We start from the raw sequence: 27,953 nt of genomic DNA, 5'->3' as shown, positions 1-27,953 counted from the left end.
TGCAATGATGACTGGCTTTTACCAAGGTAGTCTCCAGGATGGTATTGCTCTCGCCCTGAGGGAAACCAAAGCCGTTGTTTGCTTCGTTCGAGGTCAGTGATTCCCCGCATGCAAGAGAGCCAACCACCTAATTGGGGTACATGTACAGACGACACCCAGATGAGCCTGACGTGGGAGGAAGAGTACTTTGCCGGCGAAGAGGTATATTCCACTGCTTCTCAGATCTATTATCCCAGTGCCGGACCGTTAGTTGATCACTCTTCTAGATTGCGCAAACACTTGACGCCAAAGCAGTTGCATTACGTATTACCGCCGGATCCCAGGAAGCCGGGTTCTTGACTTCAATTTGCCCTATCGTCAAATTTCCGACGGTCATCGTTATACAGTATGTCCACATAAATGGCTTTTGCGATCATATGGCCCAAGCTGACGAGTTGGGGTGGCAGCAATGGCACGTTAAAGGAGTACCTTGTACCTGACATCACAAAGGCTATCTTTCAAAGTCGGCTTTTAATAGCTGTGAACGGCCAAACTCCTTCAGAGCCTTCTCAGCAATCGCAGATCCGCACTGCTGCTGGCGAAAACAGTGAGGTCGAGGCCTCGAGTCCTCCTGGTTTATCGCCAGTTACAAATGTTACAAATGTCACACCGACACAACTCCCAACATACCCGACACCACAAAATGCCCGTGTGGCTTCCTCTCCCACTCCGCCTAAACCCTATGAGGACAAAATTACTGGGGAAGTTAATACAAATAATGCGCAGCCCGAGAAGCGAGTATCACCGAAGCGCCAAGCGCCAGAAAAGGAGCAAAAGGAACCAACCGCCAGAAGAGTACAGACAGACAAGGTACCGCCAAAGACCAAGCAAACTGACACCGGCAAGAAAGCTACTCCCTCTCGTGAAGAGCCTAAGCCACAGCCACCGGTTCCCCGCGCACCCCCAAGTCAATTTCGACTTCAAGTGCGACTATTCGATGGAAGTTCTGTCCGGTCCAGCTTTTCGCCTACACAAACAATTCGCAGCGATGTGCGTCCCTGGCTGGATGGGAAAATGGGAACTGAACAACGCCCATACAATCTTAAGCATATCTTGACGCCTCTTCCTAGCCGAACACTCTCCGTTTCTGAGGAGTCACAATCCCTCAAGGACTTGGGACTGGGCTCAACTGCTACCCTGGTTATGGTTCCTGTTTCATCATATACAGATGCATATTCTGGTGCAGGATCGAGCTTACCTGTTCGGGGTATCTCAGCCGTCTACAATGTCGTTTCCTCTGCTGCAAGCACGGCTACGGGCCTCGTTGGTTCCCTCATTGGATATGGGCCGACTGCCCCAGCCGCAGATAGGAGTGGATCATCGAGCCCCGCATCTGCATCTGCGTCCTCAGAGAACACTCGGGCACGCAATACGGGACTCAATATTCGGACGCTCAGAGATCAGCAGAATGACCGGAAAGACAGTCAATTCTATAATGGAAACCAGGTATGTTACTTTAATGGCCCTGCACTTCTTACGGCTAATTATTTGAAAGTTGAATTTTCAGCCACGCGATCAGGATAGGAAGAATGATTGAATACTGAGCAAGCCATGAGTTTTTGATGGGCGTTCGTGAATTGCATTCGAATATATTTATGGACACTGTATCTTAATAGGAATTGAGTTCTGTCAATTTGTACACCAGGCAGCAGTAGCTTTAGCACAGCTTCATAAGTCGGTCTTCCCCATTCGATGATCAACATATTGAACTGGGGCTCCGTTGTCAACATAGCATTTACTTGAATGGAATCATTTGAATGGGTATTGATTTGTCTTAAGTGGCCACGAGTGGACGTATTTGCCATATGCTCAAGACCGAGAGAACAAATCCCTAATTTGATATAAACTCGAGGAGAGATGGTATAGAGTACAAAAGCGCGATATCAGAGTCGCGATGCAGAATGATTACATCCGGTAGGGAGATTCAGATGAGAAAAGCGCATTAAAAAGACCGACTATGCATTCCCATCGGGAAACGATTAGTACTGCTTAGCCGCAGCCTGGCAAGCCTTCTATAATTTTTTTTAGCTATCACAATATGTAAAGGGGGGGGGAACGGGGAAAATTTACCAGCTGGTCCATGTACCAACCGCAAATGCCGATGTTGCCATTGTTCTCATCCATACAGTTGCGGAAGTCACGAACGTTGGCCTCACAGGCGGGGTTCTCCCAGGACTGGTTGGTAGCGCTGCTCTGCCACAGACCGCTGTCCATGCCCTGCGACTGGGCAGGAGGGGGAGCCTGCTGGGCCTCGGCGGGGGCGCTGGAGCCACCGCCGAAGAAGCCACCGATGGCGTGGCCGATGGAGGAACCGACTGCGACACCACTATGAACCAAAAACAAACATGTCAGCGGTGCTTTCTGGTTTTGGCGAAAAACTGCATATATAGTCCGTTCACCCAGGTTGAAGCCGGAAAAAACCGGGCTGGATTTTGGAGGTTTACTTACGCGGCGGTTGAGGCCATCTGGCCGAAAAGACCAGGGCCGGCGCTTTGCTGGGGAGGAGCCTGCATCTGCATAGGAGGAGCCTGCTGGGGAGCGGCGGCAGTCGAGTGAGGCGCCTGCTGCTGGGCAGAGGGGGCGGCCGGACGGGCAGGAGCAGCGGTAGGGCGAGAAGGAGCGCTGCGCGCAGGGGTGGGAGCGGCACGACGTTGTTGGCGAGGCATTGTGATGTGTGTGGGTAGTAACGGGTGGTTTACTGAGTCTCTCGATGGTTGGCAAAAAAAAGAAGAGTAGATATAAGGATTCCAAGTGGAGACTGGAAGAAGCTAGAAGCTGAGTCAGTCGGCGAACAAGGCAGACTCCGATCACATTCTAGATACATAGTTATTTTGATTGGTTGTAAATGGTTATGTAAGCCGAATATCCATCACGTGGAGCGGACATTAACGGGCATTAACGGAATTATACTGCCAGGTACAGAGTAAAGCGGTCGCGGTTAAATGGGCTTGTTGGGTATCTAAATCATGATATACAAATTTTGAGAAGACACGAAATTGGCAAGGATGGCACAAGCTGGACCTTGCAAGGACGATATTGAGGATGTCCGTTTCATGCTTCTTTTTGGGCTTTGCGAATCATCTCCTTCTTCTGTCGTCGTTCTTTCTTCTCGTCGTTGCGCTCAGCTTTGTTGAGCTTTCGTATCTTCTTGGTTTTACCCTTGATCTTCTGCACCTTTTTCTTTTGAATGTTGTTTTTCTCTTTGTTGGATCGACTTGCCTGAGCGTCGTCATTCGTCTCGTTATCAGAATCGATGTCGGAGTCGGCGGTGGACGGTGCGGTCGATGGTGCCGTACTGGAGGCACCCTCATTTTGGGCTGCAGAATTCTGTGCTTCTGCAGCCATCTTTTTGGCTATCCGAGCAGCCTTGACAGCAGCGCGTGCCTTCTCTTTGGCCTCTCTTTCTGCCCGTTCCAGGTCGTGCTTGTCATTTCCAGACTAGATATCATTAGTGGGCAGTCCATGTACCTGAGTAAGATTGTAACCCACAAGAGCATGCTTAACAAATCGGCCTGCAGCCCCTTTATCAAGTGTCATCTTTCGTTGTTCGGGTTCAGTTTCCAGTGCCTTGATCTTCGCAAAGTATTGTTTCACTCGGGTGAGCTCCCGGAACACGGGATGTTGATTCGCGTTGGCGCCATGAAGTTTCAAATAGGCTAGATATATATTAGAATAAGTTCATCTGCGCGTTTGGATCAAAACATACAAAAAAGTAGAGACTCTAGGATGAAGGTGACTAGAACATGAAGTTTCGCTTTGTCCATCACCGGCAAATTTTTGGCAGATTTAGACAAGGATTGACCGAGGAGTGGCTCAAGAAGCTCTTCCAAGTCATCCACCTGGTCATCAAGCTGCTCCAGCAGCGGCAATAAACTTGCTGAATCCATGGTGTAGGTTGGTGTATGTAGTAGAAGTGGAGCGACAAGACAAGAAAAATTAAGGCCGGTGCAACTGAGGCGGTGGCTGCGGGCGGTGGAGCTTCGCGGCCTGGATCGTTCATGCATCACTTTTCTGCATGTCAAGCGCGCGACCTGAATTTCTCACCAGGCACGCCATCAAGCTTTTTGGCAAGATAATACGGAGTGTCTTTGGAGTTCTTACATTTAAAATGCGAAACTAAGTTGCGACCAAATCACCTACTACACTCGGGGCCGAAATTACCTGTCAACTACCCATCCTCGAACCCCCGGCACCTATTCGGGGAACCTCCCCCGACACACTGTCAAAGTGTTTCACTTACTTATCCGCCGCCCGCTATGGCGGAGTGGGCTTTTGGACATATGTCACCAATCTCGCTTACAAATCAGTGAAAGGCCGATAATACGATACGCATCAACTTGGATGCAAGATGCGGAGGAGGCCTCTCGTGAGACTGCAAAAGCCCCATTGTCCGGACGAGTACATATTCTCGGTATTGGAAATGTTGGAAGTTTCATTGCACATGCCCTCGCCTCCAGACAATCCCGGCCACCTATCACATTGCTTCTGCACAGTTGGGCGGTCTACCAGTCCTTTCGCCGCAAAAAAAAGAGCATTGCCATCCAGTACAACGGATTGGATGACATTAAGACTGGATTTGATGTTGAGGTCTTATCCAATGGTATATGGCATGAAGTCTTGAAAGATGAAGACAAAGAAAACGTCGAGTCAGAAATTCCCCTTGATCAGGTTGAGGATATCTCGACCGATGTAAACTATGAGCACATTGAGTGTTTGATTGTCGCTTCTAAGGCCAGCATAACAAAAACAGCTATCAAGGCTGTCAGACACCGACTGACGAAAGACTCAACTATTGTCCTGGTGCAAAATGGCATGGGAGTTGTTGAAATGCTCAATCGTTCGCTATTTCCGGATCCAGAAAATCGTCCGAATTATGTACAAGGGATCGTCAGTCACGGTCTGAGCAGGCTTGATAAATTTCAGATTTCCCATCGCGGTGTTGGCACGATGATCTTCGCGCCGGTTGTTACAGAAGAAACTCCGGCGCTTCTGGCCGAGGAAGATACCCATTGGGCACCCACCACAAAATATATTTTGCGTCTGTTGACCCTGACTCCGTCTTTGGTTGCTACGGCCGAAACACCTGCTGCCCTACTTCAATATCAGCTCGAGAAGCTAGCAGCGAATTGCCTCATCAATCCCCTCACGGCACTTAATGATTGCACAAACGGCGAGCTACTCTACATCTTTGACATAACCCGAATCATGCGCTTGCTTCTATTCGAAATCTCTAGCGTGATTTACGCTCTTCCTGAGCTTCGAGGAGTTCCCGGTATCGAAGAGCGATTCTCTCCAGAACGCCTGCGGCGAATCACCATGAATATTGCCAGTGCTACCTCAAAGAACACCAGTTCAATGCTTCAAGATGTGAGATCAGGGTCTGAAACTGAAATCGATCATATGAACGGCTGGATTGTGCGTCGGGGGGAGGAACTGGGTATCCAATGCACGTTAAACTACTTGGTGGGACTAATGGTCAAATCCAAGATGATTGTACATCAACGAAGAGGCAATGCCTCTATTCCACTTGATATTGACGGCGTCCCTTCGGTCAGTGAGTTTGCCGATCAAATTACAAGCACCAAGGGGAAATGATCGAATCCCAAGCGAATACTTTGCTTGCCCCGTCGGCATTATCTTTGCAAAAAAAACCACTCACGTGGAGGCTTCCATTTAAGCAAGTATTTTGATCAGCTATCTAATACGGTCGCTTCAGAGGCACGCTCACAGATGGTTTTAATCTGTTCCCATCGGCGCAATAACGTCTCTGCCTTTTGGTGGTGTTTTTGAACCACTGCGTTGGACTCAAGAGCTACCCTTATTGCGCTTATTGTTTCATCCGCCTCCCTAGCATACGTGTGCAGCCAACCCTTGATGATGGTTTCCGACTTGCGGGCATTGACACCCTCAGTGGAACCCTCCAAAACATAACCCCTCCAATCTTCCTCTTTCATGTACATTAGACACGCTGCAACCTCAGTGCGGTAACAAACCCCCTCTGCGGTGACTTGATATTCACTGTGAAATATTAGTGGACGGGGATTCATATGCCAAAGTCATTATTAATCTGAGAACAAACCCGTAATATTGGTTAAGCCATAGCTCTTCCTGCTTGTCTGAGCTGTTAATGTCACGGAAGACAATGTCGTCGAGGTAGATGCAATCTGAAGTGTTCTTCTCGAGAATGAAACCATCTGAAAGAAAAGGAAATCAGCTTAGTTTTTGATATGTCATCTACAATATGTGAACGAGGCTTACATTCAGCCAAGAGGAAATCGTTTGGATGACTCCCGTAACTCATGTACACCTCATCACCCTTTTCATAGTCCTCTGTTGCTCGAAGAGTATATTCATTTTCATCAAACTTCACATCGCACTGTACCGCAATCGAACGTGTCAGATTGAAAAAAAACATAGCATGCTCAGGGATCACATACCTCGACATCCGAATGATTGAAATAGTCCGCAAAGGGCAACAAAGCCATAGCATCATTCCGATTTTCTGGCGGTTCCTGATTAGGACCAACCCAGTAGAAGCTTCTGGTATTGAGAATAAGCCAGTGGTAAGAGAAACTCTGCCAGTCAGTCTCTGGGAGGACCGAAATAACATCAGACCACGCTTTGCGTAGCCGTTTTTCCTGCTGCGGTTCCAGATCCTGGTGCTCAGTTTCATATTTTTTGGTCCGAGGGCCTTTCTCAATGGAATTCCATTGCCCGTTGATGCAAGGCGGGAGTACATTGGGAATGGAAACAGAATCAGTGGTGGGTTCACTGTCTGGCCAAGTGAGGCCACCTAGTTCTCCTGGCCATAGCAAGGGCAGACTGTCTTCGAAGTCTTGGCGCGTGGGCCAGGCTTTAAACCATAGCTGGTATTTTTCAAGCTCTTCCTCTCTGCCATGAGTCAAGAACGCCGCTATGATTGACTGCACGGCTGTGCCTTCGGGGAACTGTGACCTGAAGAGCTGGGGTACTTGGTCGATTGTGAAGATAATATTGGTAGGGACTTGAACCACAGCTTCGCCTTTCTATATCCATAGACAGATTTGGTTAGTATTTGGGGCAGCTTCCAGTGCTTACTGCATCTTGCCTTGATTGTGCGCGTAGCCATCATTCCTAGACCACGCCCTGGGAAACGAGCCGGTGTGACTGCATCGGCAATCACACCTTGGGACAGAGCCCATTCGGTGAAAGCGTCATGGTCCGTACCGGGCAGGTAGTTGGGATCCATTTCAGCGTGTTCCTTGAAAGCCCTTGCCGAGCAATTCTGTAGATCTTCGGGTTTTCAGAATATATACGTAACAACCCTGAAAGCACGGGGACCATGGGAAACAAACCAGGTGTTCAGTGAAGTAAAAGACAAATTGGTAATGGTTACAAGCTGCACTTTCATTGCTGAAGAAGAATGACCATAATCCTCCAAGATCAATGTTCAATGGAGTGTCAAACCCCACAAGTGTTTCGTGCAGATCAGATAGTAATGTTTTTTATCGATAACATGCTTATCGCTTATCGATTATCAGGCTGGTACGGCAGCCGATAAGAACCTGATGCGCTACCTTCCCGATTGTCGTACGATCATCTTGAATTGACATCCTGCAGAAGCTCAAAGCTGGTATTATTTTGGCATTGAGACTTACCATGTCGGTTCTTGGGAGGCGTGGAGCTTTCAACCCTCAAAGACTGGTCATTTCAGTTCCCAAACCCACCACATCGTTGCGCCCTTTCTCCGTTCTCAACCGTCCACCTCCAAACTATCCCGGACATGTCCCATTGACAACCATTGAGCGAGGTGCGCTAGCTGTAGGCTCAGCAATTGGGTCTCTGATAAATCCCCGCAGAGCAGGTATGTACCTACCACTGTTTATCTGGAAGCTTTTGCTTTCCAAGCTCATTCAACTGAATCTCCGCCGCAATATACTTCAAAGCAACCATAATCACTGACACATAGTTTTAGACCTAATTGCAGCTCTCGGCGAGGCAACTGCAACCCCTTATTTCATCTACCGTCTCAGAAATGCCATGCTTTCTGATCCAACAGGCCGCCGTATCCTCCGTGACCGTCCCCGCATCACCTCCAACACTCTCCAACTTTCCAAACTGAGCACCCTCCCCGAGAACTCCGTCGGCCGAACATATGCTAAATGGCTTGACCGCGAAGGGGTATCACCAGACACCCGGGACCAAGTACACTACATAGATGATGAAGAATGCGCCTACGTCATGCAGCGGTACAGGGAATGTCACGATTTTTACCACGCAGTGACGGGACTACCCATCTTCGTGGAGGGCGAGCTGGCATTGAAGGCGTTGGAGTTCTTGAACACGCTCCTCCCAATGACAGGCTTAAGTCTGTTCGCGTTTGTCAAAATGAAGCCCGCTGAGAAAGAGCGGTTCCTGTCGCTGCATTTGCCGTGGGCGGTGCGGAGTGGACTTGCAAGCAAGGAGTTGATTAATGTATACTGGGAGGAGGTGTTAGAGAAGGACGTTGATGAGCTGAGGGCGGAGCTAAATATCGAGCGCCCGCCTGATCTAAGGGACATTCGAAAGATGGTTCGAGAGCAACAAAAACGAGAGAAGGAGAAAGCACAGGTTATGTCGGAGTGAACACGTCGCATGAGGTTCCTCTGATCAACTGCTCTGCAGTGGATTTATGTACGATGGTCGCTTTTCAGTTGTATAAATATCTTCACCACGAAAATGGAATTTGGAACACCGTCATATCAGACGAGTAAACAGACCGGAACACCTGTGGATTTTGATAAAGCCAAGAAGGCCTGCGAGAATAAGCGACGCAACCGTAAGGTAGTACCCAAGTATTAAATGGAAAGAAACATGATGGACAAGTTACAATCTAGCTCTTATAGGTCAAACAGATCATCGTCATCGTCCCAGCCGCCTTTGCGGCGGGTAATCACGATCTTGTGCTCCTCCTCTTCCTTGCGCTGGTTCTCGGCAACAGCGTTAAGTAGCTCTTTGAGTTGGTCCTCAGAGACTTTCTGTCGCAGCTGGCCAGTCTGGGCCAGCATGATGAGTCGGCTCTCGATGTCGTTTGCGCGCGATTCCTTAACGAGACGGATACGACCAAGACGGTCTGCAGCGGCGGGTTCGAGAATCTGGCTCAGAATGGAGGCGCGGCGTTCAGCTAGTAGTTTTATTCATGTCAGAAGATTGTTGGTTCATGATGTGTGTAGAGTGTAGGTGTATTTCGAGCGGAGAGCCGGGAGCAAAAGATGGAAGTTTAGATGGTTACCTACATTCAGCTTGCCTAACACATAGTTGTTCAGCCCCAATTGAGTTTCTGCACAGAAGGAGAATGGACTTACTTGCGCTGTTCATCCTGGCCACCTTCTTGGCTGGGTCCTCCGCGGGGACCGCCCTGTTGAAGCTGTGCAAGCCGAGCTCGCCTGATCTGGTACCTATTTAAGCATTTGACCCCGTACATCTCGAAGTGACTCTTACCTCCTCCAACTCAGAGTCTGCCATACTGAGTGATGCACGTGGACAGAGTAGTTATGTTATAAGACGACGTTAAGTTCCCGAGAGAGTCGGAGAAGATTGATTTGGTAACCCCACTTGGTCCGCCTGAGGCTGCCACGCGGGGTTGACAGGCCATTATTGTATATATTATGTCTTATCTGGATATGGAGATCTTGGAACTACTGTTCAATATGTTCTCATCAATTTCGTGTTGTGTTCATTTTGCACTTTGTTCTTTGTCGGAATTGGAGTCCGCAGCGTACCTGGTGGATACCGATTCCGTGAGTAAATACTACTATGTACAGATGTCTTGGTCAGGTCGTATGTGATGAATTGATCTTCTCAGGTGTACTTTGTACATAAGAAGCATAAAATTAAAAGATAAACCATTCCCATTATGGCGTAAACTTTTAACCCGTAAGGGAGATAACGACGCGTCCAAAGTGCTGGGGAGATTACGTGCTGCGCCCCCTCTTTTCCTTCATCGTTTAGCCTTTCAGCTAACTAGCGGGGGCAAAGTCCACGGGTAAAATTTCCTTCAAAATTGTTAGACTGAAAAACTAGTAGATTGTCAACAGTGCGCGATCAGCTTGTAGCATCCGGGTTAGGTGCCACAGACTATTTGGCACGGAAAAGTTTGTTGAAAGGACATAGTTCGATCGGGGGAAACCCACACGGTTCGGGCTGTACCTATCCTATGAAGAATACAAAGTCAAAGATATGTAATTCGTACTCCGTAACAGAGATATCATTGAGACAAATAAAAACAAAAAAATACAAAAGAAATCGATTCGTCACGTTTATACTCTTGATCACCTGCTTCCGGGTGTGATAGGCGTTAATGACTAAGCTGGGAACTTATTCGCCTCTTCCTACCCCGATCGACTTTGACCTTTCTATCCGCCAGGGGAAATTCTATCCCAGTTCTTCCTCCTACTCTTCTTCTCTTCTTCACTCTCCTTTTTGTCGGTCCTTTCACCATATTCGCGTTTCTCCACCCGGGACCGCCATCTTCCGCTCCGCCCGAACTCCCGTTCGCTTCGATCACTCGCGGGGACCTCAAAACTCCAATTATTTATTGACCCGTGTGAATGGCTCAGGTGCCTCGTTGACCAAAGCGCTCTCAGGGTGTGATATTTGAGTTTTGTTTCAATCTGTTGGGAACGATCAAAATCTGGTCATTCATCTCACATTCCTTCGACGCCGTTTACGTCACCCATCATGGAGTAAGTCTCCAAGCATTGGAGAGAATATCAGTCGAATCGGATGGTCGCTAACAGTGATGACAGTCTGATTGCCTTCCAGACATACCACCATAATAAACTCTTGCCTCCATCTACTTCGACCATGATTCCTCGTCACGCTCACAAGCGGTCGCTGTCCTCAGAGTACCGAGGGCTCTCCCCCGACAAGACTGTCACCAAGGCCAAATCCACCACCGATCTTTCCGAAACAGTTTCCAGAAGTTGCTCCAACTCCCCATTGGCCAGGTACGAGGAAGACAGTTTCAACACCTTGCAGGATCCTCGGTTGGCTATCAAAGCGGAGGTTTCACCGTCAACGTCATCAACCCACCACCCCGATCTAAGCAACGAGGTCGCAGCACTAAGTGTGAAACTGATTCAGGCGATTAACAACCAAACACAGTTGGATGACAGTCTAGGTGCCACGCGCCAGGAGCTGGAACAGGCCCAGGGCAAGGTACAAGCTTTGGAATTTCAGAATGAAAAATACCGACGCGACATCGATGAGCAAGTCTACATCAAAAAGAGCGATTCGGACCGTGAGATCCTCCAATTGCGAACTGCGCTAGCGGAGGAGAGGACGCAACGAGCGATTGTCGAGAAAGGGAAGAAGACAATCGAGCAAGAACTCGAGGCACTCACCGCAGATCTTTTCCAGGAGGCGAACAGGGTAAGAATTTCTTGATCCAGTGCCTGCATTTCGTTTCCAAGCACGGACTGATTATTTTAGATGGTTGCTGCGGCCAAGATCGAGAGGGAAGCGGTTGAAAAGAAGAATGAGCAATTGCGATCCCAGATTAAAGACACTGAGCTGCTCCTCGCATCGCATCAGGATCAGCTAGCAGAACTCAAGTCGGTCATGCAAGGAATGCACATATCCAAGGATGACGTTGACTATCGCGCGGCGTCCACTGCACCTTCATCTCCTTCAGGGCTCTCTAAAATGCAAGGGGCCACGCATGAACCTGCGCCGAACCATGTTGCCGCACGCCCATGTAACCCGGAGGAACATATTCCAGGCGCCTCGTGTAATTTCCCAGAGATTCTTCGGATGGTGTGCCGCACTGATCTGCAAGCCTATGATGACTTCCGAGAGCTTCTCACCCTTTCACGGAGCTCTAAGCCGCCTAGTCGCGCTGGTAGTGGCTCATATGCAGGCTTGAATGTGATGAGCTTAGCTGGCTTTGGCTCTGGCTCAGCATCTGCGAACAACTCACCTACGAAGGGCGTTGCGGGCTCTCCAAGTAGCTTGGCGTCTCAACTGGGCTCGCATATCCCTTTGAAAGACACTCGATTCTACAAGCGGGTGCTCATGGAAGATATCGAGCCTACTTTGCGACTTGACTTGGCCCCAGGAATTTCATGGCTTACTCGCCGGACTGTCATCAGCGGCATCTGCGAAGGAACTTTGGTGGTGGAGCCAATGCCAAACACGACAAAGAAATATGAGTTCCCCTGCACCGTCTGTGGCGAGCGCAGACCAGGGCCTCAAAATGAAAGAACCCACCGGTTCCGAACATCGGAGAGTGAGACAGCCCAGCGATACTCGTTGTGTGTTCAGTGCTTGGAACGAATTCGTTCGTGCTGTGAGTTCACTGGGTATCTGCGACTGATTCTTGATGGACATCTAAAGGCTGGTGATCATGAGGAGGAGAAGGACATCTGGGAAGAAACTGTTCGGCTCAGAGAGCGGATGTTCTGGTCTCGGATTGCGGGTGGGATTGTTCCACTAGTCCGACGGGTTGCTGAGCCTGAAGCTGAGGCGGAAAGCACAGAATCGAACTTGGACGTCTCGGAAAAGACTTACGAAACTGGTCTCCTTCACCCTACTGATAATACTCTCGTTGAATCTAAGCCATATGATATGTCTGGTTCGTTTGAGTCTACCCGGAGCCAGAGAGATTCCAGCATTTTTGCTCCCTCTCTCCCTGATTTTGACATGGCAAAGCCCGGAACGCCTGAGCCTCATAGCTTGCAGGCCAAGAACATTGATGACTCCACCTCTGATGTGCCTCCGAGACGAGGCTCTGTTGATTCCGACATGAGCGTCTACGAAGAAGCCAATGCAATTGCAGAGACCGAATTTACTGAGTCCGAGGAAGCTCGGACCCCAACAGTGCATGAAGAACAAAGCACTGAAGTTACTGGCCAAAATACCCAATAAACCATAGGTGGCACATAGTGGTTACCTATGACTGCTTGTGCTTCTTTTATGACCCGCTTGACGCATTTCCCTCGGTCCCACATTTGGGCATATTTTGGCAAAACACTGATAGATCCCACAGCAATGCTGGCTACGATTTTAATTATCCAGCTCGACCCGTACGACCTTCATCTTGATCCTCGTTGCATTTCCACGCCCATCGTCGATATCCCTTTTGATTTGAAGCAGGCTGCTTCCCCCATGTATTATTATTACCCTATTCTTATCATGTATACATAATGTCTTGTTTCCCCTGTGTTGCCAACATTGGCTGCACTTATCACTTGCATTGCATCGTTGGACGCAAGTGTCTTGGTTTCTGCTTGCGCAGAACAATCCCACACAAATAATGGCTACCCATGCTTCATCTATCTTCCTTGGCGTTTGGCTTTGATGTTTTTGCCGTTGCATTCTCTGGTTTGTTGCGACCTTCAGAAAATAGATGACACTTCAAGAATGTTTGATTTCAATCCATACTTTGACAGCCGTTCAACCTGGTTCTAAAACTGTCTTAAGCGAAACATTCGGGGTTACAAAATCAATGATTTGCAAAAGTGTTAAAAGTTTACTCCTGAGATAAACACATCCACTTCAATTCGTCAAGGGATATTTTAATTGCGTTAAAAATGATAAGGCTATTATACAAAAACGCACATCATCCAACATCCCCTCCCAATCGGCCTAAATGAGAAGACGCCCTGAAACTCCCGATGCAAAGGAATAAGTAGAAGCAAAAGAACTGGGAATACCGCAGCCTTAATCGAATCAGACATCAAATCATTGCCGGGCCCGTTGATGAATTTGTCGGATCTGGTCTTCAATATTCATATTTTGAGGGTTGTGCACACCAGGGGGACCAATGGGCTGACCCGGGATTGCACCAACGCCAGGAGGAAGCGGGGCATCTGGCAGACCACCACCAAGAGCCATACGCTTGCGGCGAGCTTCTTCCTCGGGGTCCATACCAGGTGCAAGCGAAGAGTCGAAGACATCGCTGCGTTGACTGGCCAGTCGCTTGAGATTATTGACAACGTCGGCAGTAGAAAGATTGGTGGTGGCACTACGCGCCTCTTGCTTGGCGCGCTGTTCCTTCCACCGCGGGTCAAGAAGCTCGATACGAACATGCTCGTCCAGCTCCGCAACGGGGATCTGCTGATGGCAGTTCGGGCAGATTGCGGTGGCACCTTGTTGGCGACGGGCCTGGGCACGTGGGACATAATCGGAGCGAATGCGTATAGCGGGTTGACCCGGGACAGCTGGAGCTGGGGCTGGGGCTGGAATTTCAGGACGGGCTTGCTGCGCTTGAATCGGTAGTGCATGTGGGTACTGTGCATTGTAGTCCACTGCGGGTTGTGGGTATGGGGCTTGGAATTGTGCTGGGTATGGGGAAACGGAGGGTTGCGGTGCGTAAACGGGCTGGGGCTGGGCGGGAGAGGCGTTGTAGTAGGTGGGAGCATCGAGATCAGTGGGCATGGCCTCTTCAATGCGCAGTGGGTTAAGAGACATGGCGGCTTTCTGTTCCAATGAAGCAGACTGCAGGTCATTGAGCGAAGTCGGGGGCGGCAAATCATCGTGCTCGTCGCTCTCGGTAAACACGACTGTCTCCACGACCACAAAGTCGTGCCAGTCAATCTGAGCATACTCGATTCGTTCTTGCTCCTCTAATTCTTCCTTCTCTTGTTTCTGTAGCTCTTGATGCTTCACCCACTCGGCGCGCTGCTTGGCGCGCTCCAGAACATGGTACTTGTTCTTCACGCTGTTCTCCAATTCCTCAATGCGCTTCTTCTCTGTAGTTGTTTCATCAATGCCTTCTTGTCGCAGCAGAATGGTGTACTGATCGACCAGCCGGGTGAAAAACTGGTGGAGACTATTGAAGGGTCGTAAGAACTCAAATTGAGGGTTCCGTGCTTCCCGTTGCGAAAGTGCGGTCAACCAGGATTTGCCTCGTTTGGCGACAAATAGTGCAGTGAGTTTGACCACCTCAAGATCCTGCGCATGGCTAATTGGCATGCGCGCAGAGAAATGGAATGCGGGCGGCTCGGGGGGGCCCTTGGGCATTTCAGGTTCAGCGGCAGCAGTAGCCTCGCCCGCTCGTCCCGCAGCAATTGATGTCCCTCGGCCGTCTTTGATCTCTGTCAGACGCCATTGATAAAATGGCGCGTAGGCATCGCCGGCGTTGAGGAAGGAGAATTTCGGGTTATTCTTTTCCTTGTCACGGACACGATCTACATAAGCAAAAATTAGTATATCGGACCCGTGCCCATGGGGGGTCTATTTCTCTCATGACCCATACCTTCAAAGACCGGTCCATTTCGAGCAACGTAGCCGGCGGTCTTCTCGACGATAGCTGTTAAAAGATTAGCTGGATTCTTGTCGCGTGTTTGAGAAGCTAACACACACCTTGAATATCCTTGGGAGGACGCACCAAGCCCTCAGGAGGCTTATTCATATCCTCCGATAAAGGAGTATTTCCATTTGAGGATTCCATGGCGACGACGATGGGAAGAAGTGATAAAACCGGGGAGTCCTTTTTGGCCTCATGAAGTTGCTGACTACTCTTGTTAGCCACCAGCCACACCTTGAGTGGCTTACACTGAGTGGCGGTGCTGTCTAACTAACTCCGGACTTGATTGGGTAAGCAGTTTCTTTGTTTGCGCCTGATCAACCCGCATTCATCAATCACATGTACTTTGTAGTTTGTGGTTTGTATATTGACTGATTATTTACAATTTTCAAATTTATATTGAATCTTATAGATTAGTACTCATACACAAGTCCAATTAATATACTCTATCATTCTAATTAAAGGTAACATAGAAAATAGCAGACTAATATACTCCTCGGTTCTAGAGGCTGAAGTTTAAGGGGCCGCTTTCTCTTGTCCACACTCCCGCCCCGGTCGATCTGGCCTCTCTCTTCTCTGCTTTCGTCCATTCCCTCATCCTCGTCCTTTTCTTTTTTCTATATATTCTTTTCTTTTTTTTCGATTTACTTTGGACCCTGTCATGGGGTCTTTTCTTTTGACCATCTACGATCATTAATTCGTTCGCCTTCTGTGGTGACGGGCTGTTGAGAGCTGCAGCAAAGCTGTCAACAGTTACTTTTTTCAACTTCGAACTTCATAAATCTGTCCGCGATTGAATCGCTATCCGACTCAACTCCTCTTTTTCCCTTTTTTTCTCTTTGTTTCAACTTTGCTTCGATTAACCCGGTCCCTCACTTCCTCCGGTTTCCTGCGCCCTCATACCTCGTGCTTTGGCGGAGATCGTGACAATGGGTCAGAAAGCCAAGGACACTCTGGCTGTGCGGCCGCAAAGCCGTGGCCGTCGCTCTCCCAGTCGCTCGCCGCGACCCAAAAACCGCAAACCGGTGCAACCCCAACCCAAAAGCTATGCATCTGATGGCGTCAAGAACAATGATATTCTGAACCTCCCCGCCTCCGACTATACACTCCTCGTGCTGGTGACCCTGATTGGCGCCTTCGTACGGTTATACCGTATCTATCAACCCACAAGTGTTGTATTTGATGAAGTCCAGTATGTTTCGATCCCTCTCCCACCAGACCAGCCTACAGAGAAATGTATACTAATGGATGGTCCCACTGAACAGCTTCGGTGGATTCGCCAGCAAATATATCAAGGGAAAGTTTTTTATGGATGTGCACCCGCCTCTGGCCAAGATGCTGCTTACGCTCGCCGGATGGCTAGCTGGCTTTGATGGAGAATTTGATTTCAAGGACATTGGCAAAGACTACCTTGAGCCCGGCGTTCCCTATGTCGCCATGCGCATGCTGCCAGCGATTATGGGTGTTCTAACAGTCTCGCTGATGTTCCTTACACTCAAGGCCAGCGGTTGTCGGTCTTCGACCGCCGTCATGGGTGCTAGCGTTGTGATTTTCGGTAAGAATTGTGAAGCCTCCATGAAATAGCATACATATTAACCACAACTCTAGACAACGCGCTGACCACCCAATCCCGCCTGATTCTTCTGGACTCCCCGCTCGTCTTCTTTACAGCCCTAACTGCTCTGGCATTTACATGCTTCTCAAATCAACAAGAATTGGGTCCTGCTTATGCTTTCCGAGGTCCCTGGTGGTTTTGGCTAGCCGCAACAGGTATCTCCCTGGGTGCCACTCTCAGTGTCAAATGGGTTGGACTATTCACCATGGCCTGGGTTGGATCTCTCACGGCTCTTCAGCTGTGGGTGGTCCTTGGAGACGCGAACACTGTCACACCCCGATTATGGTTCAAGCACCTGTTCTCCCGCGCCTTCTGTCTGATCGTGCTTCCGCTTGGATTTTATGTTGCGATGTTCGCGATTCACTTCACTTGTCTGGTTAACCCTGGCGAGGGTGACGGTTTCATGTCCTCGGAGTTCCAGGCTACCCTAAATTCCAAGTCGATGCAAGATGTGCCGGCGGATGTGTCCTTCGGATCCCGTGTTAGCATTCGTCACCTGAACACCCAGGGTGGCTATCTGCACTCTCACAACCACATGTACCCGACTGGTAGCAAGCAACAGCAAATTACGCTCTACCCCCACAAGGATGAGAATAACGTCTTCCTTTTGGAGAACCAGACCCAGCCCTTAGGTCCCTATGGAGAGATCCCAGGCGCATTCGCCTGGGACAACCTGACTGCTACCGATAGCTTTATCGAGGATGGAGCTGTCATCAAGCTGTACCATTTGCTTACTCACCGGCGCATTCACTCTCACGACGAGCGTCCCCCGGTGACAGAGGCAGACTGGCAATTCGAGGTCTCGGCCTATGGATATGAAGGTTTCTCTGGAGATGCCAACGATCTCTTCAAGGTAGAGATTGTCCCCTCAATGTCTGAGGGAGACGTATCCAAGAAGCGTGTTCGCACTATTCAGACCAAGTTCAGGCTGGTTCATGTCATGACTGGCTGCGTACTGTTCTCCCACAAGGTGAAGCTTCCAGACTGGGGATTTGAGCAGCAAGAGGTCACCTGTGCCCGTGCCGGTACTCTGCCCAACAGTGTTTGGTACATTGAGTCAAACTCGCACCCTATGATGCCAGACGATGCCGAACGAGTAAACTATCGCAACCCAGGTTTCCTGGGTAAGTTCTGGGAGCTGCAGAAGGTAATGTGGACCACTAACGCTGGTTTGGTGGAGTCCCACGCTTGGGACTCTCGTCCTCCATCATGGCCTACTCTGCTTCGCGGTATCAATTTTTGGACCAAGGAAGCTCGTCAGGTCTACCTGCTTGGTAACCCCCTCATCTGGTGGTCTTCCACCGCTGCCATTGGCATCTATCTTGTTTTCAAGGCTATTGCGGTCATTCGTTGGCAGCGCAGCTGCAACGACTACCGCCATGTCTCGTGGAAGCGCTTTGACTACGAAGTTGGCACCAGTGTTCTGGGATGGTTCTTCCACTACTTCCCATTTTACCTGATGGCCCGCCAGCTTTTCTTGCACCATTACCTCCCGGCCCTCTACTTTGCAATTATGGTCCTCTGTCAACAGTTCGACTTTGTCTTTAATCGTGTCAAGAGCTTTGGTCTCGCCTCGCGACCTGGTATTGGAAAGACTATTATGACTGGATTCGTGCTCCTTAGCATTGCTGTTTTCACCCTCTACTCGCCCCTGATCTACGGCAACCCTTGGACAAAGAGTGCCTGTTACAAGGCCAAGCTCCTGAGTACTTGGGACTTTGATTGCGAGAGGTTCCATACCGACGTAAGTGTTCCAGATTGGAGACCTCCGCGTCGAGGATCTTGAGTGAAATCACCGAAATGCATGACTGACTTCCAAATTTTTCGACAATAGCTCAGCCAATACCACTCTGAGATCCCTATTCCGAACCAAGCCATCCCGACAACATCAGTTTATGCTCCTCCCCCTCAAGTGCAACAGGAGCAACTCAAGGAGCCTGAGCAACCCCAACAGGTTCAACAGCCTCCAGTCCAAGACCCGGAGGCCACTCACCAAACAGAGGAACCTGCTGTCACGTCTCCCAAACTCGCTGGCTCTATGGCCCGCGTGGAGTACCGTGATCAACACGGGAATGTCCTGCCAGAGGATCTTGTCGCCTCCCTTCGCGCCGACGGCAAGGTCAAGTTCGAGACCCGCTGGGAATCAAAGTCCCGTCTCGAGCACGCGCACGAGGTTCCCATTGTGGACGGTCAACTCGCACCCCCGCACCCAGATGTTGAGGGCCAAAATCCTGAGACTGGTAAAAGCCCTGAGGACTCGATCCCACCGGAGAGACCTGCGTCCATTGCTCAGGGAAACGAACGATCGGTCGAGGGGTCTAGTTCCCCTGAGGCGAAACCTGCTAGTGAAGGAAACGACGCTACTGTGCTGTAATTACTGTTGCCTGTGTGAAACTGCAGAGATGAAGAGTTTGGAGTATGCTCCTCAAAACTTCTTAAGATGTATCATGAATCTTTTTCGAGACAGTCATTCCCATATTTGCTACCTAGTACTAGGTACCTGTTCAATGTTTTCAAGTTTACTATAATGCTTTTATTTTAGCATAAGCATCTACGTATGTTTGAGGTCTACTCAAGTGTATTTCATACCCACTGTCTAGGTACTACTTGCCTAGGTAACTTGAGTAGTAACTGCTAGTAGGTAATATTTGCATAGTAGGCACCTATTTTGAATACATAGACTATATACATCAATATCATGTTCATCTTCATCTTCAGCCTTGGCAGTTCCAACGTTGCTTGGGGAAGGTTTATATAACCCATGAGCTTCCAGAATTCCACATTCAGGTGTGTTCCAAGGATGGTTTCCTTGAAATTTCAGCACATGTTGAAGAGTTATTTTTACATGTGCATCATTTATGCAATTCAACGAAATCTCGACAGAAACAATCTTTGGAACTTGAAGCATTGAGTTCGACCTCGGAAGGTTAAAAGCGCTTCAAGAATCAGGTTTCCAACGAGCAGTCACTGAGCTGCCCAGGTAGTGGACCGTAGGTTGAATAGACTCGGAAGTGTCAGCCTTCTATGTACATAAATTCCAAGGTTGAAGCGACCTACTACAATTCCCAGGAGATATGCCCTACGGCTTGGACATACATGTATGTACGTTACACGTACCACGAATATATACTAGTACATAGTTTGCATATTACGTTTGCATTGACGCAGCTAAATTATTATATTTCACACTGACAAAAGCTAGTATGATGTTATTTTACAGCATATATGTGGTTACTACCTGCCTAGAGGCTTACATATACTTTATCCTATACTGTATGTCGTAGGTATGTAACCTTTGAATTGCACACAAGGTAAACCCCGCGGGGCGGGTGAAATCGGGAACTGCCAGTTCAGCTATGAAACAGTGCTGTACTTTTGTCTAGTTACATTTGGATAATGTATATATATGTATGTTTATCCCAAGGTCTACAAGACTTCGACTTTTAAGCTTTCTGATCGATTTGAAATAGCACTTGAGCACCTTCATATTTATATCAACCCCCAGAGCCTGAGGCTATGCAAACGAATCTTGGAGAACCTTTAAAGGCACCTTTAAATGAGACTATTGAAATAAGAAAAAGAAACAGATTGTAATTTGATTCTCTTTACGAACACGGAATACTATGCACAAATCTCTGGTAATCGCAAGCAAGTCCAAGGCCACCAAATCTCCCCAATTCTTCACTAGTATACAGCATTTAGCCGCCAAAACGGCAATTCGCTCTCACATCTTTTAATGGGGCTCCACCAAGAAATTTAGTAGTCCCACTCCTCCTTGCCGTACTTGTTGAACTTCTCGTGGAGGTCCTATCAGATGACACCAGTTAGTAAGCAATGCTAAAGAAAAAGTGCCCAACACAAAGGTCCCCAAAAGTGGCAGATATACCACAGGGAAATGTAGCGTAGGCACAGAAAGGCCAGAGGGGCTGCATACCTCGGGCAGGGTGACATTGGGAACAATGACGGTGTTCAGAGCGCTGGGAGCGGCGCGGAGAGGCTGGCTCTTGTCACCGTTGGGGTGGTACTGATACTTGTAGATCTTGCCATCCTCGGAAGTAGCGTGCCAGGGCATGGAGCTCTCGCCGATACGGACGTTGCTTTCGGAGGTGACGGAGGTGGGCTTGGAGCCGAAGTACCTGTTAAGTCGCGCATAGCCGGGTCAGCCATCTGCAATTTCGAATTTATTTATCACACTGCATGCGAAACTCCTCGATCGGTTGGTTGTTGTCACAATGAACGGGTGGCGGTTAGCCACCATAACGTCACAAGGAGCTTCGGAAGGTCGGGTATCAGGCGCGGGGAGGGGGTGATTACCAGCCAGCACCGAGGAAAGCACCGGACATGATACCGAGGAGAACCTGTAGGAAAATCAATTAGACTAAAAGGCTTGGGACAGGTCAATGGCAGCCGAATATCCGTACGTAGAGCTCGGGGTCACGCTTGGGAGCCTTGTCAAGGCTGGCCTCCTCGACCTTGGAGGACATGAAGCGGCGCGGGGGAGCACGGAAGATGGGCTGGCGAGCCAGAGCCCGGCGGGAAGCCATCGCAGCGATAGAAGACATGGTGGGAGCGGGTCGTGTGTGGATGGGGGGTTAAAGCGGAGTGCTGGAAACGGTGGTGCGAGAGAATCGTGAGCATCGAATGATGTTCCCAGGTCACGTGAGGGAATAGATGAGTCAGCGTGTAGTTTGAGCTCTTCAAACTTTGGGACTCAATTGAACAGCAGTGCTGGTCGCGGTCGTTGAACTCCTGGCTTTGACCATCCTCCTGTTGATTTACACTGGGAGTGATGTGATTGAATCTTAATATTCCGTGATCTGCAGATTTAAATTGCACTACACTATCACAGAGGTGCGTTGTACCTATTTTATGGGCCTTTTATCTCGACCAGGGGGTTCTCCGATCCTTTCCCCCGGATTTCCAGACGCGTACATACATTGAGCCAGGAACGCATGCTAATCATCTGACAGGACCTTGAATGCATCCTCCAGTCTCTCCTTAAATCCTTTATCCACCCAACTGTCGTTCTTTTCTTGATTCACTTTAGCTCCGCAGAGCTTCACCAACCTTCAGTTCACCGCGATTTATTGCGCAACTCGCTTGTTTTGGCTATAAGCGTGGAAGAAGAAGAGCGCACGCGCAGTCTGCTAATATCATCTATTGTGATCTTCCCCGGGTTTATGAACCATGGCGAACTCCACAGACCGCCCCGAAACTGGCGACATGAATCAACACGCGGCCCAGAAACATACTCTGGGTATTCCACGGCCTCCCTCAGTGGGAGGAATCTCCTCGCGAGTGACAGATATGACCTCTGAAGACGGCGAGAACTCACAATCCTTTACATCACCACCGCCGCCCCTCCAGCAGCAACGTCCTTCGGCCTCTCGGCGTGGTCCACCTCCCACCAGAAACTCAGTGACAAGCAGACCAGGAAGCTCGGGCAGCCGACTGAGCAGGACACACATTCCCTCTTTAACTGCCTCGGCATTTTTCCGTCCGATGAGTTCACAACGACTACAGGCGCACCGAGGTACTAGACCCATGACCAAAGGAACGGTGTCATCGACCGACGAGTGGAGAGACCACACGAGTCAAAATAGAAGTAGCCTGATTTCAAACAGCACCTATCAACCGGCATCGCTTTCTCCGGTAGATATGGAGCCCCCACCCTCGCGGGGTACAGAGTTTACAGATCCGATTATCCCTGATCGAAATACCTCAAATGCTAGCCCCATAGGCAATACAACAATTCGAAGCCTTGGCGAGAGCGTGCGACTTCTACGAGACCGAGATCAGCATGGCAAAAAGCGTCCGGAACACTTGAATCTGGACGTGAACTACAGTATACACAATCCACAAGACGTGCCTCCAAAGTCATCACTCTCCTTCTTGTCATTGCAGAACAAGGGACCTGCTCAAAGCGGACATGATCCCCGTGGCCATTCACGTCTTTCATCCGCTGGGTCTTCTCCCGGACCTGCAGATATCAAGAAGCAACAATTGCCAAGGGGTAACATAGGCAAGAATTACGAGTATTTTGTTGGCAACACGTTTTTCTGTGGCGGTGGTCGACTCCAGAACTCAAGAGACAAACCTATCAATATTCTTACGGGATTTCTGTTAGTTGTTCCATCGGCCCTGTTCTTTGGGTTCTCAGCTCCTTGGCTATGGCACAACATCTCTCCCGCCATACCCGTCGTTTTTGCATATGTTTTCTATGTCTGCTTTTCTTCTTTTGTACATGCATCCGTTGTTGACCCTGGTATCATGCCTCGAAACGTCCATCCTATGCCCACGACAAATCCAACGATTGATCCATTAGCTCTTGGACCACCAACGAATGATTGGGTTATGGTGAAGCTTGCCACCTCGGAGTCTGCAGCTATGGATGTTCCTGTGAAGTACTGCAAGACCTGCAGTATTTGGAGGCCACCTCGGTGCTACCACTGCCGTGTTTGTGATAACTGTGTGGAGACACTCGATCACCACTGTGTTTGGCTGAACAACTGTGTTGGTCGTCGCAACTACCGTTATTTCTTCGCTTTTGTCAGCTGGGGCACCTTACTGGGTCTGTTCCTGCTCGGTGCGAGCTTGGCACACATTCTGGTCTACATGTCGCGTGAGAATATTTCCTTCGGGGCTTCAATTTCGAAATGGCGAGTACCCTTTGCAATGTTCATTTATGCTGCCATTGCCACACCTTACCCATTATCACTCTGGATCTATCACCTGTTTCTGACCGGTCGGGGTGAAACTACCCGAGAGTACCTCAACTCCCACAAGTTTGCCAAGGCAGATCGCCATCGGCCATTCACCCAAGGCAATGTTCTCACAAACTGGATATCCATCCTAGGACGGCCTCGTCCTCCTTCTTACATGCAATTTAAGCAGCCATATGAAGAGGGTGACCAGCGCTATGCCATGCAAAAGCGAAAATACCTCGTCCACCGTGATATTGAGTCTCAGTCGGCGATTGAGATGCAAGAGGTTGGTCCCCATCAATAGGAACTGTCGCCACAAAAAAAGCAATGTTCCAATTTCCCCCCCTCTTATGACCCGCGAAGATGCCACGATTTCATTTCTTGATCACATACCATTTTTGTTGGGCTATGTCTCCCATCCTACTGTTCTAATTGCTATACTCATACCCTTTCTGTCATAATTACCTTCAACGTTACCCCTGGCGAGGCATTATCATGTCATTGACACTCTCTGGAAGCTTTGTTATCCTTCTATTTCCTTTTTGTCTCCGTTTTCTTCTGAACCAAAGGATACTCTTTCAGTCTTGAATGTCCGACGTCCCATCTGTCCTCTACCAATCGATTCCATTTAATTTTGAGCCTCCCTCCTGAATAATCGGTCTGAAATTGTGAAGAAAAATTGGGCGTTTCGTGTGAATAAGACGAATGCCTGTACGAATTGGCCATAGAAATCACACCGGATTCCATAAATCACGCGTAAAATCTTATACTGCGGGGGCGAGATCTATGAGGAATTTAAGCATTCCTTGTCATGTCATATACCAAACTCCTTTCTTAGTTCGCCCTTGATTAGATTCTTAGCAATTTTCGTTGGAAAGTTGGGTGTGGGTGTTGCACGCGTCAGACATCCCCGTTCGCCCTCAATTGATAAGAGCGCGGCTGCTGATCTTCCAACCTTTCCACCCCTGATATTCCCCGTCCCGACTGTTCACTCACCCCCATCTTGAGAAGGACGATCTCGCTGGGTGGATTGTCTTTCTCCCAAACTGCGGATCTTCTGTCCAACATGACGCGCCGAACCTCCCGCCTGGCCGTGTCCGCAACTCCCGCTGTTGCTGACGTCCCTGCCACACACGACACCCCCGACGATTCGATGAGCCTCGACGTTCCAGAGCAGCTCCTCACACCAGAGGCCAGCCGTTCCGAGACTTCAAGCAACAATGAGAACGCGTTGAACGAGGAGCAACCGACACAGCGGCGGAGATCAACACGAGTAGTACGCGCATCGTTGCGGGCCACCGAGGCGCTTGAGAATACCCCGGTCAAGAAGGATGACACCATCAACTCATCAAGCCAAGCATATGTCGATAGTCTAGCCAGGGCAAAGCGCTCGCGATCCGGGCTCAGGCACAGTATTGCCGTGATGCAGTCAACTTTGCAGACCGACTCGACCCTGTCTACCGATGATAGCTTGATCGAAGACCACTCAGTGGCCCCCTTTACGCCCATTTCGAAATCATCACAGGAATCACAGTCCGATAATACGAATATGTCACTTCAACAGCGGGCTCTACGAAAAAGCGTTGCAAAGGCCTTGGTCCAGGATGAGAAGGCATCAGCCACGGCGAAGGCAACCTCCGATAACAATTCTCGCCAATCACTACGACGATCGACTCGTGCTAGCCTATTGGACAAAGCTTCAGTATTTCTGGAACGAGCCAGCAGTGTACTAGGTAAACGATCGAGAGATTTAGATGACAAGGGCAAAGAGGTTAGTCGACGTGCCAGCCTTCGTCCCCGACATCTTGCACCGGCCAAGGAGGAAGGGCCAGCACTGGCAGCAGAACCTGTTAACAAAAAGCGACGGGTATCCGAGAGTGATCTCTCGAATTTGAAGCCTAAGGATGGATCGCCCTCCGAGGAGCCCACAGCCCCGCCTGTTCCCAAGTATAAGCCTAAGGTATGGTTGGACCGTGGGTTATACAGTGGACAAGAGGCAAGCAGTTCTCCCCCGAAGCAACGGAAGAGCAAGAATTCAGAGAAAACTAGCTTCGACATCATCAGAAAACGACGCCATCTTCCCATGCCAATATTTGCTGGAGCTCGTCTCATAAAGACCGAGAGGGATTATCTTCTTCCATTTGACATTTTCTCCCCACTCCCGCCGGGTCAACCGAAACCGGACGAGTGGCGAAAGACTAATAAGAGTATGGTTTGATACGACATTTGTTTTTCCGAGGGCTAGAGCTAATCACTATGTTTAGATGTCTTCGTGGGTGATGCTGCCAGCGAATGGAGAGCAAACAAAAAAGTAGAATTGTCTACTTGCATGTGTGATGAGATCACTGGCTGTGATGAAAATTGTCAAAATCGCTATATGTTCTACGAGTGTGACAATGGCAATTGCCGATTGGGTGCAGAATGCGGCAACCGAAACTTCAGCGAGCTCAAGGCCCGAACAAAGGCCGGCGGCAAGTACAATATTGGTGTCGAAGTTATCAAAACTGAAGATCGAGGATACGGTGTGCGTAGTAACCGTTCTTTCGAGCCAAATCAGATTATTGTGGAATATACCGGAGAAATCATTACTCAATTTGAGTGTGAAAGGAGAATGAGGAATGTGTATAAGAACAACGAGGTAAGAGACTGATTGAGAACATTGTATTGCGGTGCAGCTAACTGGTAGTTAGTGTTATTATTTGATGTATTTCGACCAGAACATGATAATTGACGCCACACGAGGTTCCATTGCTCGATTTGTCAACCACTCCTGTCAGCCCAATTGTCGAATGGAGAAATGGACAGTTGGCGGAAAGCCACGCATGGCTCTATTTGCAGGAGACCGAGGTATCATGACTGGGGATGAGCTGAGTTATGACTACAACTTTGAGTGTGTTTACCTTGGAAATGCTTGAATCGCTCTTACTGACTTGTTTTCAGCCCATATTCCAACAAAAATGTCCAGCAATGCCGCTGTGGAGCACCAAATTGTCGCGGCATCCTTGGACCTCGACCGAAAGAAAAAGACCAGCGTGCCAAAGCAGAGGCTGCTAGTGTTAATATCACCAAGACTGCGGGTACGAAGCGAAAGCGTGACTCAACGGCTGGAACTGCAACAACTCAAGCAAAGAAGCGCAAGCTGCTCAATACGAAATCAATCAAAGCTGGTATCAAGAGAGTTGCAACCAAGGTCACGACTGCGCGCGGCAAGACAACCACTAAGAAGACTACCACCACTTCCACAAGGGGTGGTTCAGCCAAGAAAAGTATAGAAAAAAAGCAGGTCAAGCTGCCCACAGTCAAAGCAACGTCGAGGGTCAAGGCTGCCATCAACGGCTCACAACGGAAGACAGCATCTGTGAAGGCAAAGACGGCCACTTCGTCAGCTGGAAAAACCAACCAGCTCAAGCGGCCTTCTGCTGAAACCAAGAAGAAAATCCTCGCCAACGCTGCAAAGGGAGCCAGGTCTCCGACCAATTCTCCAGCCAAGTCACCTGTGAAAGCCAAAGCATCAAAAGCCGAGACAAAAACATCCCGCAAGCCCGTCGCGAGAAAACCACCCACCAAGAGCCTTATCAAAGCCAAGATGCCTGCCTCCCAGGCTAAGGGCACTCTTAAGAGCCCTGGAAAGACTACCAAGGGCAAAAGCCTGGGCAGCAGCATGAAGAGCGCAGCCCGTAGTGTTGTCCGAACGATGAAAGGCGTCACAAAATAAAAGTGCCCTGGGCTGGACAATTTGGTACCCTCCAGGGACCTCTATGGTCTCTCGAACCTCTCAGGCTAGATGCCGAGTTCCCTGAGCTGTTGTCGCTGACCCACTGGCCTATCTTAACAATATCTTGAATCTCTTCTTCCCCTTCCCCATATTGTTTTGTGTCTATTAGCTAATTACCCTTGCCCGGCATTCTTCCGTTGCGTTACCTGGCACCTGAGATGGCGTTTGGCTTAATTTTTGAGTCCTTGGTACGCTGACTTTTGTTTCGATCCCTGTCTTCCCGATATTCTTTTATTTGTTTTTCTTCCCCATATTATTCATTATCTATTTATCCCCACTTGATCGAACTTTTGTTGGTCTTCTTCATCTGCGCCATGGTCACGAAATGGATTGATTTGCTACGGATAGGTTCGCTGCTGGCATAGTATCCCTGGGAGCAAGAATGGTGCTGTCTGTGTGCCTCTTATTAAGAGATGTTATTGGTTTGTGGGTAGCTGGGGTAGATAGAAACCTTGAAATTCAACACTTTCGGGCCGTCTAGCCCCAGTACCAGATGGATTTATCTGACTGCTGGATATTAAGAATACAGTATATATGTACTCCGTAGTCCCT

General features: G+C 49.2%; 13 protein-coding genes across 13 annotated transcripts; 7 read left to right on the top strand and 6 right to left on the bottom strand.

Moving 5' to 3' along the window:
• Positions 1 to 4: 4 nt before the first annotated feature.
• On the top strand, positions 5 to 1,576 carry N7520_002685 (UBX domain-containing protein; the record flags this gene model as incomplete). The annotated part of the gene is made up of 5 exons (XM_057136620.1): positions 5 to 92; positions 149 to 201; positions 267 to 385; positions 447 to 1,485; positions 1,535 to 1,576. 5 exons carry the CDS (start codon positions 5 to 7, stop codon positions 1,574 to 1,576), a joined length of 1,341 nt encoding a protein of 446 aa, XP_056999306.1.
• A 442-nt stretch (positions 1,577 to 2,018) lies between these two features.
• On the bottom strand, positions 2,019 to 2,705 carry N7520_002684 (coiled-coil-helix-coiled-coil-helix domain-containing protein; the record flags this gene model as incomplete). Its single annotated transcript, XM_057136619.1, has 3 exons — positions 2,019 to 2,051; positions 2,110 to 2,365; positions 2,488 to 2,705. The coding sequence occupies 3 exons, from the start codon at positions 2,703 to 2,705 to the stop codon at positions 2,019 to 2,021; spliced, it is 507 nt and encodes a 168-aa protein (XP_056999305.1).
• Positions 2,706 to 3,090: 385 nt separating this feature from the next.
• Positions 3,091 to 3,926, bottom strand: N7520_002683 (Sas10/Utp3/C1D family protein; the record flags this gene model as incomplete). The annotated part of the gene is made up of 3 exons (XM_057136618.1): positions 3,091 to 3,477; positions 3,508 to 3,695; positions 3,746 to 3,926. The coding sequence occupies 3 exons, from the start codon at positions 3,924 to 3,926 to the stop codon at positions 3,091 to 3,093; spliced, it is 756 nt and encodes a 251-aa protein (XP_056999304.1).
• Positions 3,927 to 4,380: 454 nt separating this feature from the next.
• Positions 4,381 to 5,634, top strand: N7520_002682 (ketopantoate reductase family protein; the record flags this gene model as incomplete). The annotated part of the gene is made up of 1 exon (XM_057136617.1): positions 4,381 to 5,634. The coding sequence occupies one exon, from the start codon at positions 4,381 to 4,383 to the stop codon at positions 5,632 to 5,634; it is 1,254 nt and encodes a 417-aa protein (XP_056999303.1).
• Positions 5,635 to 5,729: 95 nt separating this feature from the next.
• On the bottom strand, positions 5,730 to 7,267 carry N7520_002681 (uncharacterized protein; the record flags this gene model as incomplete). Its single annotated transcript, XM_057136616.1, has 5 exons — positions 5,730 to 6,057; positions 6,119 to 6,233; positions 6,298 to 6,415; positions 6,477 to 7,060; positions 7,117 to 7,267. The coding sequence occupies 5 exons, from the start codon at positions 7,265 to 7,267 to the stop codon at positions 5,730 to 5,732; spliced, it is 1,296 nt and encodes a 431-aa protein (XP_056999302.1).
• Positions 7,268 to 7,677: 410 nt separating this feature from the next.
• Positions 7,678 to 8,643, top strand: coq4 (ubiquinone biosynthesis protein COQ4; the record flags this gene model as incomplete). Its single annotated transcript, XM_057136615.1, has 2 exons — positions 7,678 to 7,882; positions 7,994 to 8,643. The coding sequence occupies 2 exons, from the start codon at positions 7,678 to 7,680 to the stop codon at positions 8,641 to 8,643; spliced, it is 855 nt and encodes a 284-aa protein (XP_056999301.1).
• Positions 8,644 to 8,897: 254 nt separating this feature from the next.
• On the bottom strand, positions 8,898 to 9,522 carry N7520_002679 (DNA-binding protein; the record flags this gene model as incomplete). Its single annotated transcript, XM_057136614.1, has 4 exons — positions 8,898 to 9,181; positions 9,294 to 9,304; positions 9,363 to 9,448; positions 9,499 to 9,522. 4 exons carry the CDS (start codon positions 9,520 to 9,522, stop codon positions 8,898 to 8,900), a joined length of 405 nt encoding a protein of 134 aa, XP_056999300.1.
• Positions 9,523 to 10,737: 1,215 nt separating this feature from the next.
• On the top strand, positions 10,738 to 12,924 carry N7520_002678 (guanine nucleotide exchange factor SEC2; the record flags this gene model as incomplete). The annotated part of the gene is made up of 3 exons (XM_057136613.1): positions 10,738 to 10,742; positions 10,806 to 11,430; positions 11,491 to 12,924. 3 exons carry the CDS (start codon positions 10,738 to 10,740, stop codon positions 12,922 to 12,924), a joined length of 2,064 nt encoding a protein of 687 aa, XP_056999299.1.
• Positions 12,925 to 13,740: 816 nt separating this feature from the next.
• N7520_002677 (SURP domain-containing protein) lies at positions 13,741 to 15,451 on the bottom strand (the record flags this gene model as incomplete). The annotated part of the gene is made up of 3 exons (XM_057136612.1): positions 13,741 to 15,188; positions 15,257 to 15,310; positions 15,364 to 15,451. The coding sequence occupies 3 exons, from the start codon at positions 15,449 to 15,451 to the stop codon at positions 13,741 to 13,743; spliced, it is 1,590 nt and encodes a 529-aa protein (XP_056999298.1).
• Positions 15,452 to 16,236: 785 nt separating this feature from the next.
• On the top strand, positions 16,237 to 19,296 carry pmt1 (protein mannosyltransferase 1; the record flags this gene model as incomplete). The annotated part of the gene is made up of 4 exons (XM_057136611.1): positions 16,237 to 16,499; positions 16,573 to 16,862; positions 16,916 to 18,666; positions 18,757 to 19,296. 4 exons carry the CDS (start codon positions 16,237 to 16,239, stop codon positions 19,294 to 19,296), a joined length of 2,844 nt encoding a protein of 947 aa, XP_056999297.1.
• Positions 19,297 to 20,678: 1,382 nt separating this feature from the next.
• On the bottom strand, positions 20,679 to 21,484 carry N7520_002675 (uncharacterized protein; the record flags this gene model as incomplete). The annotated part of the gene is made up of 4 exons (XM_057136610.1): positions 20,679 to 20,729; positions 20,857 to 21,058; positions 21,237 to 21,280; positions 21,344 to 21,484. The coding sequence occupies 4 exons, from the start codon at positions 21,482 to 21,484 to the stop codon at positions 20,679 to 20,681; spliced, it is 438 nt and encodes a 145-aa protein (XP_056999296.1).
• A 625-nt stretch (positions 21,485 to 22,109) lies between these two features.
• On the top strand, positions 22,110 to 23,930 carry erf2 (palmitoyltransferase ERF2; the record flags this gene model as incomplete). The annotated part of the gene is made up of 1 exon (XM_057136609.1): positions 22,110 to 23,930. The coding sequence occupies one exon, from the start codon at positions 22,110 to 22,112 to the stop codon at positions 23,928 to 23,930; it is 1,821 nt and encodes a 606-aa protein (XP_056999295.1).
• A 762-nt stretch (positions 23,931 to 24,692) lies between these two features.
• N7520_002673 (putative histone-lysine N-methyltransferase (Ash1)) lies at positions 24,693 to 27,341 on the top strand (the record flags this gene model as incomplete). The annotated part of the gene is made up of 4 exons (XM_057136608.1): positions 24,693 to 25,833; positions 25,891 to 26,264; positions 26,317 to 26,516; positions 26,567 to 27,341. The coding sequence occupies 4 exons, from the start codon at positions 24,693 to 24,695 to the stop codon at positions 27,339 to 27,341; spliced, it is 2,490 nt and encodes an 829-aa protein (XP_056999294.1).
• Positions 27,342 to 27,953: the final 612 nt, after the last annotated feature.

This window comes from Penicillium odoratum (genome assembly GCF_028828045.1).
Source record: "Penicillium odoratum strain IBT 22623 chromosome Unknown utg000002l_segment0_segment0, whole genome shotgun sequence".
Taxonomy (NCBI): Eukaryota; Fungi; Ascomycota; class Eurotiomycetes; order Eurotiales; family Aspergillaceae; genus Penicillium; species Penicillium odoratum.
The sequence above is the reverse complement of the archived record's forward strand: the minus strand, read 5'-3'. Positions and strand labels throughout refer to the sequence as shown.